Below are 13,026 nucleotides of genomic sequence, written 5' to 3'. Positions count from 1 at the left end.
TCACTTAATATAGAAGACATTTCTGTTTTACTGCTTTTACCTTTTGTTTTCTTTGTTGCTTTTAATAGAGCAATAAGCCTCCTTCTTTCCCTCTGGCGAGCCATCTGCCTCAAATGCATGCTGGGTAATAGTAAGCAGTGGGCTAGCTCCGGAATACTTACTCATTCTATGGGAGAATGCCTCTCGTTCCAGCCCTAATGGTCTGAGCTAATCTTCACATTGACAACTTTAAACCAACTAAAGGGGAACGTGAGGCCTTGAGGGTGGAACTCTCTGGAGCTGCCTTGAGTAGGCGGGGTGTGGACGGCCGTGTTCCATCTCTTGTCTCAAGGGCTGCGAGCAGGTCCTCCCTGTTGTTGCATGGCTAATCATAAGCTCAGAGATCCCAGAAACAGGATCTGTTTTGTTTTGTTTAATTTAAAAAAAAAAAAAAAAGCAGTCAGCAGCGAGGCAGAAAGGCACGTTGTGGAAGGGTTTGGTGTTTCTCATTCCTCGGTTACTCCGAAGGGTCCCTAAGATGACCTGCCAGAATGAGTCATCACTTCAAAGGTGTTGACGTCATCTCGTCAACAGGGAAGCAGCTGGTCGCTGGAGATTACACACATCAGAACGGGTCTGAGGACGCAGGGGACCAGGGCAGTGCTCACTGGACTCTCGTCCCCGGTTCCCAGAAACAACCCCGTTCTTCTTAGGAAACACCTCTCACATCTGTATTTCAAGTGGCCTTTTTGTCCTTGGTGAACAGCCCAGACGATTCTCTTAGCAAGCACGGCTAAGGCAATCTTCGAGATGCCAAAGCCCAGACTCAGTGAAGAAGCAACATTTAGCATGGACGAGGGCCACAGGGTACTTACCTGTGTGCCGATAGGCCGTGTCTTGGCATACCTCTGGGCCAACCCACGCACTCCTACCCTGTCCCCTCAAAGACACTCTGCATACTCCCATTTCTGAAAGAGCAGACCACCACCACCACCCCCATTGGCTGAGGCAGCAGACACTTTCTGCCCAACATCTGCAATTATAGTTCTTAATGTTTTGGTGAAGCATGGATGCTTTGAAAGTTTATTACCTTAGCATTTAAGTACCTAAAAAGAATTCCCAGGAACCCAAACACCGAACAGAAATGAAAGCTCACCACGTGTCCACACACACAGAGAGGAGCCTGCCACTCCCGTCTGTTATCGGGATCCCTTTATGCATATATGCGTGTATGAGCAAACACACACACGTGCTCAATGGTAGATACACAGTGGTAGGGCTTATTGCTGGTGCGACAGCTGACGGGAGTGAGGGGCGTTACAACGTGTGCACATGACAGGCAAGCCAGTCAGTGTTGTTACAGTCTGCCCTAGCAACTGAGGGGACAGAGAGGTGGAGCGTCAGTGGCAAATGGCGGCCTTAACTCGGTGCTAGTCTAAGATTATAATGTCAACTTCGACTCCTCCCATTCTGTCATCACAGGGGTCAGGAATTGAGATGACAGTCAATGGTGACAGCCCGGGGGCTTCCCCAGGGGTTCACTGTTTTCCGTGCCTGTGTCCGAGAGCAAGGGATAAACCATCACTTCCTATTTCTAAGAGCTTGTTCCAAGTCCTCCCCGTGACATGTTGCAGAAATAACTCCACCTGGAAGTATATTCCTCCTCAGACGTGGCCGGTGGCTGACTGCTCCAGAGACAATCATCAACAGTGGCAATAGCGTTGTTCTGGAAAGCTTACCCACAAGCTCACACAGAATGGGAAAGAGATGCAGGAATTGTGTACAGTCTCATCCTCAGCAGCCCCTCTTTACATGAGTCATATGGGAAGTGACTAAGCCTATGGCACAGATATAATCATCAGTATAAGAGAGAAGGAACACACGCATCATACATACATGCATGCATGCATACATACATACATACATGCACACATTCATACCAACATACATAAATGCATACGTGTATACATGTATATCCATCTATATGTACATCCATACATATGTATATGCATACATACATGCATACATACGCATATTCATATAAACATGTATGAATGCATACATACATACATGGCACCCATCTATACATGCATCTACACATGTGCATACATACATGCATGTATCCATACATTCATAAATGCATACATGCATATATGCATATATACATGCATACATACATGCATATTTTTTGAGTGGGGATATATTTTACATGCTTTATTCTTTTCTTTTTAACTGCCACTGTTAAGAAGTCTATAATGGTTCATCCTTTCAAATTAGGGAAATGTATTTTATATGTTTTATTCTGTTTTGTTGACTGCCACCGTTAAGAGGTCTATAATAGTTCATCCTTTCAAATTAGAACTCTAGCTCACAGAACTATTTGTGAAATCGGAGGCTTTCTCACTCTGCAACCCCAAGTGTTGCCATGAGGAGACTCCCTGTCTGCCTAGCATTTCGGCCTGTGAACTTCAGAAATGCATTCCTTGGGCTTAAGTCCCAGTCCCACTGACTAACCCTCCAACCTTGGATGTGAAACTCAGCCTCCTTGACTGTTGTGCCCTTGTCTGTAAAATAGCAAAATTAATAGTCTCTTCTTCCTGGAGCAGATGGAAGGATCAAATTCAACGGGGTGTGTGGAATGCTGTACACAGAAGCTTCTATTAAAGTGACACTCCAGTCAGAAATACAAGGACGCCATTCCATACAGTGTCTGTCTCGGCCTTGTGGAGTGTCTCAGTTAGGGTTTTATTGCCATGAAGAAACACCATGACCAAGGCAATTCTTTATAAAGGAAACATTTAATTGGGAGTGACTTCCACTTCAGAGGTTTATTTAATCCATTATGATCATCTAGGTGCTGGACTTGGTGCTAGAAAAAAAGAACGGGGAGTTCTACATCAGGTCCTTAGACAAGAGGAAGAGAGTGATACTGGGCTTAGGCTTGAGCTTCTGAATCTCAAAGCCCGCCCACAGTGACGCACTTCCTCCAAGAAGGCCACGCCTCCTAATAGTGCCACTCCTTATGGGCCACACGGATTTAGTGGAGTTAGCAAAGAACCGAAATAGACTTTGTATACCTACTGCTCTGTGTCTTCAACTCCCCCATCTAGGACTGAAGCCTCAGGTCATTCCTAGAAAGTGTAACGTGTTATATAAGAATAGCACTAGGCACACGGGACAGAGGCTTTGGGGATCCTGCAAGAGATCGTGCTCCGTACCCAAAACAGTGTCCCAGATGTCCCCCAGCAGAGTCCTTTGGCTACCCTGGGTCTGCTGAGACCCAGTGATATATCAGTAGTTCTGAGACCATGTGGTGGTGGAAGAGAGTACTGATGTATAACACAGTGCCGGGAGATGCAGATAGGTTGTAGGAATGAAGCTTGTCGCCATGGCAGCTGGTGTGCTCATTCTGCCTGTTTGGCCACCGGAGAAGGGGACTCTGTCATGTCTGCAGCCGCGTGGCTAGCAGCAACTCACATCTGTCACATTACCAGATTTCTCTCTCCATAACGGAGTACCTTCAGGTTCCTGACAGGGAGGGCCAATAATGTAATAACACATTTACGACCCGTTCGTCTGATTTATAAGCCCAGGTAGCCATTTTAAAAAACTCCGCACCGCGCTCTGTCAGGTAGCAACACTCCTTGTCACCTACAAATCAAACTGTTAATGTTTATAGCCATAAATACCAACCGCAGGCGCTCTCGGCACAGCCTCCGAGCGATGTACCTGGAGTGGCTCGGTACCGGGTCACATGGTTGGGATGTTTCTTAGCCCCATAGCCTGAAGGTGTGCAGTCTCCGCCCCTACATCCTGTGCGAGCCCCCAGTTCCCACGGAAGCCCTGAGCCTTCTATACGCTGTTGCAGGTTCACCTTCCAAACATAAACAAGATGTCCATGCAGGCCGTGTTGGAATACCTCTACACCAAGCAGTTGTCGCCCAACTTGGACCTGGACCCTCTGGAGCTAATCGCCTTGGCTAACAGATTTTGCCTGACACACTTGGTTGCACTCGTAGGTAAGGCCCTGTGACTTTCGTGTCCGATGCTGACTGAAATGACAACTCAACACAACTAAGATTGCTGAGGGTCAGACTCTGATTTACATCTCTCGGGACAGAACAGGCACGCGGGGGGCCATCAAGCCAGCCCAGTCTGGCCGCCTAAACTTGATGCAACAAGTACCCCCTAAGCTCCTCTGTGATAGGCCCTGCTAGACAATGAAAACAATAAATGCCCAATAATGGACACTTTGGAGGTGCACGTGGCACACGTGCTGAGTCTTACACAGACCACAGAATCCGAAATCAAGCTAATGGGTCAACATTTCCCAACAAGGGTAGCCTTAGAGGGAGGAACATCTACAGCACGGCAGAGAATGGTCTCCTGGCCCCTTTTGCTTTCTGGCTATGTGATTTGTCCTTTGCGTGACTTGATCTCTGTATTTCTACCCTCTCTCTGTCTCTGTCTGTCTTTCTGTCTCTCTCTGTCTCTTTCTCTCTCTCCATCTCTCTCTCCCTCCCTCCCTCCCTCCCCCTCCCTGTCCCTTTCCCTCTCAAAAATGGGTACATTAGCTGCCACCAAGCTAAGAAGGTTAACTGTGGTAAATCTAGGAAGTCCTCCAAACACTGGGTGGCACGCAGATCACGTTTTTGGTTTTGAGAAGTTTTCTTTCTCTTTAAACTATTTTTGAAAATGTTCTGACATCGTCACATTCATTTGGCAGGGGAGGGGGTGTCTGACTTAGCTTAAGAATTCTTTTCTGTAACTTGTAGATTGGTTCGGTTGGTAAAAAGGAGCAGGTCCGGGTGGAATATATGCATTTAAATCCCTCATCTTAAGACGTTCAACCTCCTGCTTTCTTCCCCAGAGGTGTCAGGGTGTCAGTTAGTTTAGGTGCTAATCCCCTGTACTCGCTCGATTCAGGGGAAGGCAGAGACACACTGTCATATTTACTGGCCTTCCTCCTGCACCGGGAGAATTGTCTGTGCACATCGGGCTTTCAGCAAAACCTGGCTGAAAAATTGAGCCAAAAAAAGGAGTAGAGAACAAGCCATCCTATTCAAGGTCAGCATATAATATATATATGTATATATATACATATATATATTTTACATTTACATACATATTTCTAGTGATGACTTCTGATAGAAGATACACATGAATTACCTGGAAATAAAGTTCCCTTTTCTTCATATTTCTTCCCCAATTTAAAGGAAAGGATTTGAAACATCACAATTAGAAAAAAAAATTCTCCAACGTACTGAAGCCATAGTTAAAAATGAGTGTATTACCCTTCAAACATTAACCCCAGAAAGGGACAAAGGGAATGTATGCCCTTTTCAAAAATGTGAGTTCCAATCTGGGTAACCACGCGAGGGTTGCACAAGTATTAGTCCTTCCAGGATACACTGGATTATTTTTACTAGGCAAAAAGCAATCTTAAACCTGGTCCATCTGTCCTCAGTGTCAGTGGATAAGGATTGTTTTATGATAAGGATAAAGTCTAACACTGATAACATGGAGTTGATTTCTACATGAAAGATTTCTTTTTGAAGTGACCCTAAGAAAGCTTTTGTGGGAGCACGCTCCAGGCCACTCACATGGTGTCATAGAATCCTGCTGGTCTTGATCCGAATGCCTCCCCAACATGGCGCCTCGAGCCACCTATGGTACTTGGTGTGCAGAGTCTTAGCCAAGCATTTAGACTCATAGCCCTCAGCCTGTGGGTTGAGACCCCTGTGGCAAATCTCTATCTCCAGATTTACATGCCAGACGGTGGTGGGACATGCCTTTAATCCCAGCACTTGTGAGGCAGACTTATAGTATACATTATCATATAATTTATCATCTATTGTATATTACAAATATATTCTTTTATAAATATCTTTTATTTTTATCAATACAATTTATAAAATATCTTAAATATAATATAATATCTTTAATTATGAAAATTTGACATTATAATTATATAATTATACTATAGAACATAACATGCATAATATATAAAAATATATTACATTTATATATACACAGAATGACAGAGAACAGAGAATCAGAGTGAGCTCCTCCAGGGTCCCCTTCTAGCCCCTTTGCTTCCTGGCTACGTGGTCCATTATATAATTTTTATAATACATATTATATATGATATATAATATATATGATTGCTTATATAATATACAATGTTTTTATATTGTACAATTCAATTTTGTATTACATGTTGTATATCACACACACACACACACACACACACGCATGCACATGAGGTAGCTGGTCACAGTGCATCTGCATCCAGGAAGCAGGGAGCTGAATGCTGGAAACCTGCTGTTTTTCTTCTTTCACTCAGTCTGAGAACTCAGCCAATAAGACGGCAAGACCACGCTCAGGGTGGGTCTTCCCAGCAAAGCTCAAACCTCCCCAAACCATCCTCACAGACAGGCCAGAGTCCTGTTTCCATGGTGATCCTGGATCCTGTCCTGTTGACAGATGAGATTATCCATCACACCTGCTGTTACTTAGGGAGCCCAGCTGACCTCTCTGGGAAATTTAGCTTTAAGTTGTTCTGTGTGTCCACCCGGCTGAGGAGGGTTGTACCAAAGAAAGCATCAGCGTGTGTGCAGGCAACTGTGTGGGCTCAAGAACACAGAGCCAGGCAGGAGGCCGGCACGTCTGGACAGCGTGGGCACACCTCAGAGACAGCAGTGTCAGCCCCAGGCCACTATAGCAGGAAATTCTTGGTATCTCAGTGAAGTTAAACTTACATTTACAGCCAAGGAACAGTCTGCTAAGTATGAAGCGGCATTACCTCCAGAAAATGGAGAAACTTTCACCAAAATATAATAATAATAATAATAATAATAATAATAATAATAATAATAATAATAACAACAAGAACAATAACAGCTTTAAAAAAAATGAGTAAAACCAAACCACCCTCTCAGCCTCTAGCCACAGTGGAAGCCTCATGCCTAGGTCCTATACATGTAGTTGATCAAGGCAGTGGGGCTAAAGGTCCCAGCAGCTGAGAGAGCTTTTTCTGACCAAATGACAGCAAGGTTTGGCACAACAACTGACCCTTCCTTTCACAGAAGGTCACTCTGTAGTATGGGGATCCTGTTTGATGGTCCAGTTCATCTGTGCTTTCTCCATGTATGTGCAGTACACCTGCATATGTGGGTACCTGTCGCCACACCTGTATGTGGGTACTCATACACGTGTGTGCTCACGTATGTGGAAGCCCAGAGTTGACATCAGGCACCTCCATCAGTCATTCTTGACTTTACTTACTAAGGTAGGGTCCTTGCTGAACTCGGGTCTCCGTCGAGCTAGGCAGCTTGCCCCAGAGGAGCTCTACCTCCCCTTGTTCAGATCATAGGCAGCTGGTGTACACCCTGCAAGGGTTCTGGGGATCCAAATTCTGATTCTCATGCCCTCATGGAAAGGGTTTTGACTGAGTTACCTCCCAGCACCCCCCTCACCCATTTACCAGAGAGTTTATAGATAATATTCAAAGTCTTTTGTCTTGGCCCCAGTGTGCAATGTATCTGGATCCCCTGGAACTGGAGTTACAGAAAGTCGTGAGCTGACATGTAGCAGCCCCTTCTTACTAAACTTACTCAGCATTTCCATCTTTGGGGTTAAAAGGAGCGCTTCCCTTATCTCATTTGAATCTTTAGAAGCCATGGTAAGCCATGACAAGGGATTGGAAGGCTTAAGGAGAGAGGTTACCCAGGAAGTGTAAGCCTGCCATTGGGGCAATCAGGATACACACAATGTTTATCTACTAACTTTACCACATTGGGCTGGAGAGGTGGCTCAGTGGTTAAGAGCACTGACTGCTCTTCCAGAGGTCCTGAGTTCAATTCCCAGCAACCACATGGTGGCTCACAACCATCTGTAATGGGATCCGATGCCCTCTTCTGGTGTGTCTGACACCTACATTGTACTCATATACATGAAATAAACTTTTTTAAAAATTCACATTATATAGGTCCAGTACCAATCATATTTCATCATTTAATAACAATTAAAAAGTTTGAAATAGTGTAAGAATTACCAGAATGGGGCACAGAGGCAAAAATCAAGCCTACACAATTGGGAATACAATGAACTGACCCGAGGCTGGATGAACACAACTTTTTTTTTTTTTTTAAAGATTCTTTTTTTTTTTTTTTTTTCCTGAGCTGGGGACCGAACCCAGGGCCTTATGCTTCCTAGGCAAGCCGCCCACCATTGAGCTAAATCCCCAACCCGAACACAACTTTTAAATTCATTCATTTTCTCCTCCTCCTCCTCCTCCTCCTCCTCCTCCTCCTCCTCCTCCTCCTCCTCCTCCCTTCCTCTTCATCTTCCTCCTCCTTCATCTGCAATTGGAATAAACAGAAGCACAAACCAAAAGTGGTCAGCCTGCAGTGTGGGGTGCCACCACAGTCCCCCTGATGCTGTCATTATCAAAAAGCTGGAAATGGCTACACCAAAACTTCACATACCCATGCTAACCTGAAGCTCGAGACTACCCAAGCAGAGGCAACAAAAATCACCCCAGCCTCAGAACCACAATTTAAACTCCCACCTCCAGAGCTGGGCGTAAGCTCTTAAGCAGACATAGCTTTCTCAAACTGGAGTTTTATTACTTAGGACCAATATTCTCCTCCATCTTTATAATTCAAAAGCTTGAACTGTGCGTGGTCTGTGTGTCATAGTTGAGACCAACACATTCATTCACATTTTATGCCTTGTCTGTTAGTTTTGCATTTATTTTAGTCTTTTAGCTACATTGTATCTCAGGTAGCCCAGGCTGGCCTCAAAGTCACTATGTAGCTGAGGATAACCTTGAACTTCTCATTCTTCTGCCTCCAGTTCCCAAGTGACGGGATGGCAGGTATGGACCACACAGCTGTTATATGCAGCGCTGGGGATTAAGCCCAAGTCTTCAGGCATGATAGGCAAGCTACACTCTCAGTTTCTACTTTCCCCAAGTAGACTTGGTCCTCTGTCACTCAGTCTTTGAAGACACACTCAAACGGGATTGTGACTGGAGTCAGAGGATCCTCTAGGCGCGCTAGGCTTCCAGAAACCACGCTGTCTAGTAGAACCATTTTTCCAGCAGTGGGTATGTTCCATGTCTGTACATTCCAAGGTGGTAGGCATGTATGGCTATTGAGTGCTTAACCGGGCTAGTGTGGCCATTGAGATAGACACTAATTATCTGCGTTTAAATGGTTTCATGCGACCGACCCCTGGTTATCATCCTAGGCAGATTCAGGAAGGTCTGGAGGATTCTGAGGATTCTAGAAACACAGGCCAGAAACCTCTAGCACAGTGGTTCTCAACCTTCCTAACACTGTGGCCGTTTACAGCTCGTGTTATAGGGACCCCCTCAACCATAAATTTTTTTCATTGCCACTTTGTAACTGTAATTTCAATACTGTAATGAATCATAATGGGAATATCCAATATAAAGGATATCTGATATATGACACACGCACCCTCCAAACGGGCTGTGACCCACAGGTTGAGAACTGCTGGCCTAGAGACCTAAGTGCCTTGCTTGGAGACTGACAGACCACACCGGTCAGAATCAGCCCTAAATTCATTTCCAGTGTCTGCCCAGAACTATATCCATTACCTCCTGTCTTTTTCCGGAGGTTCCAGACCAGCCCCTCCAGGCCAGACGTCTGGCTTGGGGTGGGCATTTTAACCCTGTCCTGCTCTCTCTTCCCCCAGAACAGCATGCTGTCCAGGAGCTCACTAAAGCCGCTGTGAGTGGTATGAGCATTGATGGTGAAGTACTCTCCTACTTGGAGTTGGCGCAGGTAAGTTTGTGGGCCTTTACCTTCTACCTCAAGTGTATGTCCCAGGAGCCCACTTTCTCGCTGACAAAGCATCCCACTCTCACATCTGCCCAAATATAAGATGTCCCAGAGGTGTGCCCGTAGGCAGAGAGTTTTACATTTCAGTCGACATCCCATACCTGCCAGAAAGAACAAGGACGGACCCCTCCCTCCAATATCTTTCTCACCCTCCTGAGAAAGTGGTTTTATACATGAGAGAACATTCAGCTTAGGGGGAAATCTTGCCTCTTCCTTCTTTGAGTTCTTAGCCAAGAACTGGCAGCTTCTAGAACATTCTGTAAAGCTTTGTACATGCCCCCACCCCCCACCCCCCCACCCCGGAAACAAACAGTTTGCCGGAGCTCCCCTGGGGTTTTCTAAGGTCAGGTTTGTTAGTATCAGTGTCCGTGATCCCTACACAAACATCATCCGTGCAGGCGCACAAACGTGCAAACACATACCCCTACACATGCTTCTTCCAGAGAAAGGTAATATGCAACTAAAGCCTTGGGCACAAAGATAAACTCCGCCCCCATCTCTTCATCCATAAGACGTGAAAACGGCAATCCAAGACCTGCCAACCTTACAGACAGAACCAAGGGAGAAAGAATGTTCAAGAAAAAGCTGTGGAGCGAGGATGAAAGGTTTTCTAACACTGCAGGGTGCGTAGGCAGAATGATCCAGTCCCAGTATAGACTTCTCAACAGCTGTTTACACTCTGGGGACAAAGGATGCAAAATAAGTTCTAAGCGTCTGATGTTTTATTGTGCGCATGCTCATGCGTAAGTGCGTTCGTGCGTACAGACGCATACTGCGTGCATGCGTACGTGCATTTTCTTTTCTGCCTGTGGAGTTTGGCTTCCTTTTCTCAGTGCTAAGTCTTAGGTCAGGCTGTTTAAACGGACATTTCCCAATCACAGAGAAGGAGGTGGCCCGAAGTATAGCAGGTGTTGCTCAGTCCAGCCAAGTGTGGTCAAAGGTAATCGCTCCATTCATGGGGAGAAGGTAGGCTGGGACTCGGACCAGCCAAGTCCCTCTGGCTTGACACTTGACAAGTACTTGCTGTGTGATCCCAAGTCCCTCAACTATCTCCAAGCAGTAGATTCCCTGCATTCAAAGGCGCGTGACAGAAACAGACATAAGCACAGATTCCGAAAGCCCGACCTGAAAACCTATGCAATGAGGGCCGATAATGCATTGCAGTAGAAACCCCCAAGGCTTCATCGGAACTAGCCGTCGAAAATTAGAAGTTGGAGGTCTTGGGACACCCCACCCCCACCCCCAGTTTAGGACTGGTTTCTCTCCATAAGTACGCTTCATAGAAGAGATTGAATAGGCCCAGAATGCCCTACTGGACCGTTCAACTGGGAGTAAAGATGTGACCTTCTGCCGCCTTCCCGCCTGGCCCTTCCCCACCTGCCTTCCCACCCGTGCCAGGCTGTAGTGTGACTACTAAGCCCGGACAAACCCAGACAGGAAGTAAGCATGGTGTCTTTGTCTTAGCCTGTCCTTTAGCCCCTAACCCAGAGAGGATTTCAGTTAGTGGAAACCCTGCTCTATTGCTGCAGTTGCTGACTCCCTGTGGCCCGTTTGGACGCCAAAGACTGTCATTGAGCGCAAATCAAGGAAGCAAGTCATGCAGCCCGTTCCCTGAGCTATTGCAGATCCCCACCACTACCCCCACCCAGTACCCCACTGCCCCAATCCTAAACTCAAGTCAAACTGAACACGCAGAGAAGCTGGAAGGACCAGCTTCCAACCATCTTCAAGATTGGGGTTGTGGGTTCTTTCTCCCTGGAGTGGCTTTCACAGGGTGACTGGCCAAGCCTCAGAAGAACCATGCTGTCTTTCCCAAGTTCCTGATTAGCCCAAGAAACACACAGGATGCATGAAAGGGGCAAGGGTGTCCTGCGGTATCTGAGAAGATATAGGGGGAATGGACGGTCTGGTTTGGGAACAACAGCTGTCACCTCCCCAGGCTCAGGAAAGCTGGGGAGCATTCAGACTCCCCCACCTTACCCAGATGGCCGCCCTTACACAAGCAGAGGGCAGGTACAGGACGGCCACTGCACGCTGCCTTCTCCTCTTTCCATCTTTGGCCCCGGCAAGCTGAGCTCTGACATGTGACACGGAGGATTCCATTGCTAAGGCTCTGTAAACAGAGATGACATCGTTTCCATCTGCTGCCGGCTGGTACCTTCCAGAGGGCACGCTTGGTCACCTATCGCCAGAGGGCCAAGGGGGCAGGCAGGGCAGGAGAGCCAGGCATACTCGAAAGTCTTCAGTGCGATATGGAGTTTGTTTTGGGGATGGTCTATCTCAGGAGGGAGCAAGGGGAGGGTACATGAACACTGCATATGGCTGACATCAGAGCCATAGTCCAAGTCAAAACCCTGAGGTCCAAACGAGCTTTCCTGTATTACAGACCTGTATCTCCCTCCACTCTCTCTTCCGCCCTCATAATACTCCTAGTTTCTTTGACTTAGTTTTTGTAACATTTATTGCCCATGCGCATGCGTGCGTGCGTGCGTGCGTGCGTGTGCGCGCATGCGCGCATGCCATAGCTTGCCTTTGGGGGTCAGCCGAATTGCAGGGGTCAGGCCTCTTCTTCCAATACAGGGTCCTAGAGATCAAACTCAGTTATCAGGTTTGGCAGCAAGCACCTTGACCTGCTGAGCCATACCACTGGCCCATTGCCTTGCTTCAACAAACAGAGACTGACCCCAATCTGGTCCCCTTCCTGCAGTTTCACAATGCCAACCAGCTAGCCGCCTGGTGTTTACATCACATCTGCACCAACTACAACAGCGTCTGTTCCAAGTTCCGCAAGGAAATCAAATCCAAGTCAGCAGGTAAGAGCGAGTGTGCCAGCTCCCTGCCATTCATCCCTTGCCCTTTCTAAATAAACCCTTGGGAGGGACCAGACTCGGTGGACACTGCATGGTCAGTTCCCTTTGAGTGTGCGGTAGTCACATATTCAAGTGACGGACCCAGAGAATTTGTGGTTGGGGGATCTCTTTGCAAGATGTCTTACTTACAGAAGAGGGGAGTGGAATCGAGGGTACCCTGCCTCAGAGCATGCCAAAATGAGCCCCCCCCCCATTTAGGGGTGCATAGCCAGGGTCAAGCTCCAACTCTGGAGAAAATCAAGTGGTTTGGGGTCTGCGTGCCCAGTATAGATCCTCCATGTTAGACTTCAGTGTCAGCATCTGTG

The 13,026-nt window shown here is 46.8% G+C and overlaps 1 protein-coding gene across 1 annotated transcript in view; it reads left to right on the top strand.

Moving 5' to 3' along the window:
* The window catches only part of Rhobtb1 (Rho related BTB domain containing 1), a 69,649-nt gene that overhangs the window by 54,224 nt on the left and 2,399 nt on the right, over positions 1 to 13,026 (top strand). Inside the window, exons 7-9 of the mRNA XM_032888789.1 lie at positions 3,848 to 3,998; positions 9,706 to 9,794; positions 12,559 to 12,664. Of these exons, the coding sequence (XP_032744680.1) occupies positions 3,848 to 3,998; positions 9,706 to 9,794; positions 12,559 to 12,664 (346 nt within the window). The remainder of the gene's footprint in view (positions 1 to 3,847; positions 3,999 to 9,705; positions 9,795 to 12,558; positions 12,665 to 13,026) is intronic.

Source organism: Rattus rattus, chromosome 18 (genome assembly GCF_011064425.1).
Source record: "Rattus rattus isolate New Zealand chromosome 18, Rrattus_CSIRO_v1, whole genome shotgun sequence".
NCBI lineage: Eukaryota > Metazoa > Chordata > Mammalia > Rodentia > Muridae > Rattus > Rattus rattus.
This window is presented reverse-complemented; position numbering and strand designations above follow the sequence as displayed.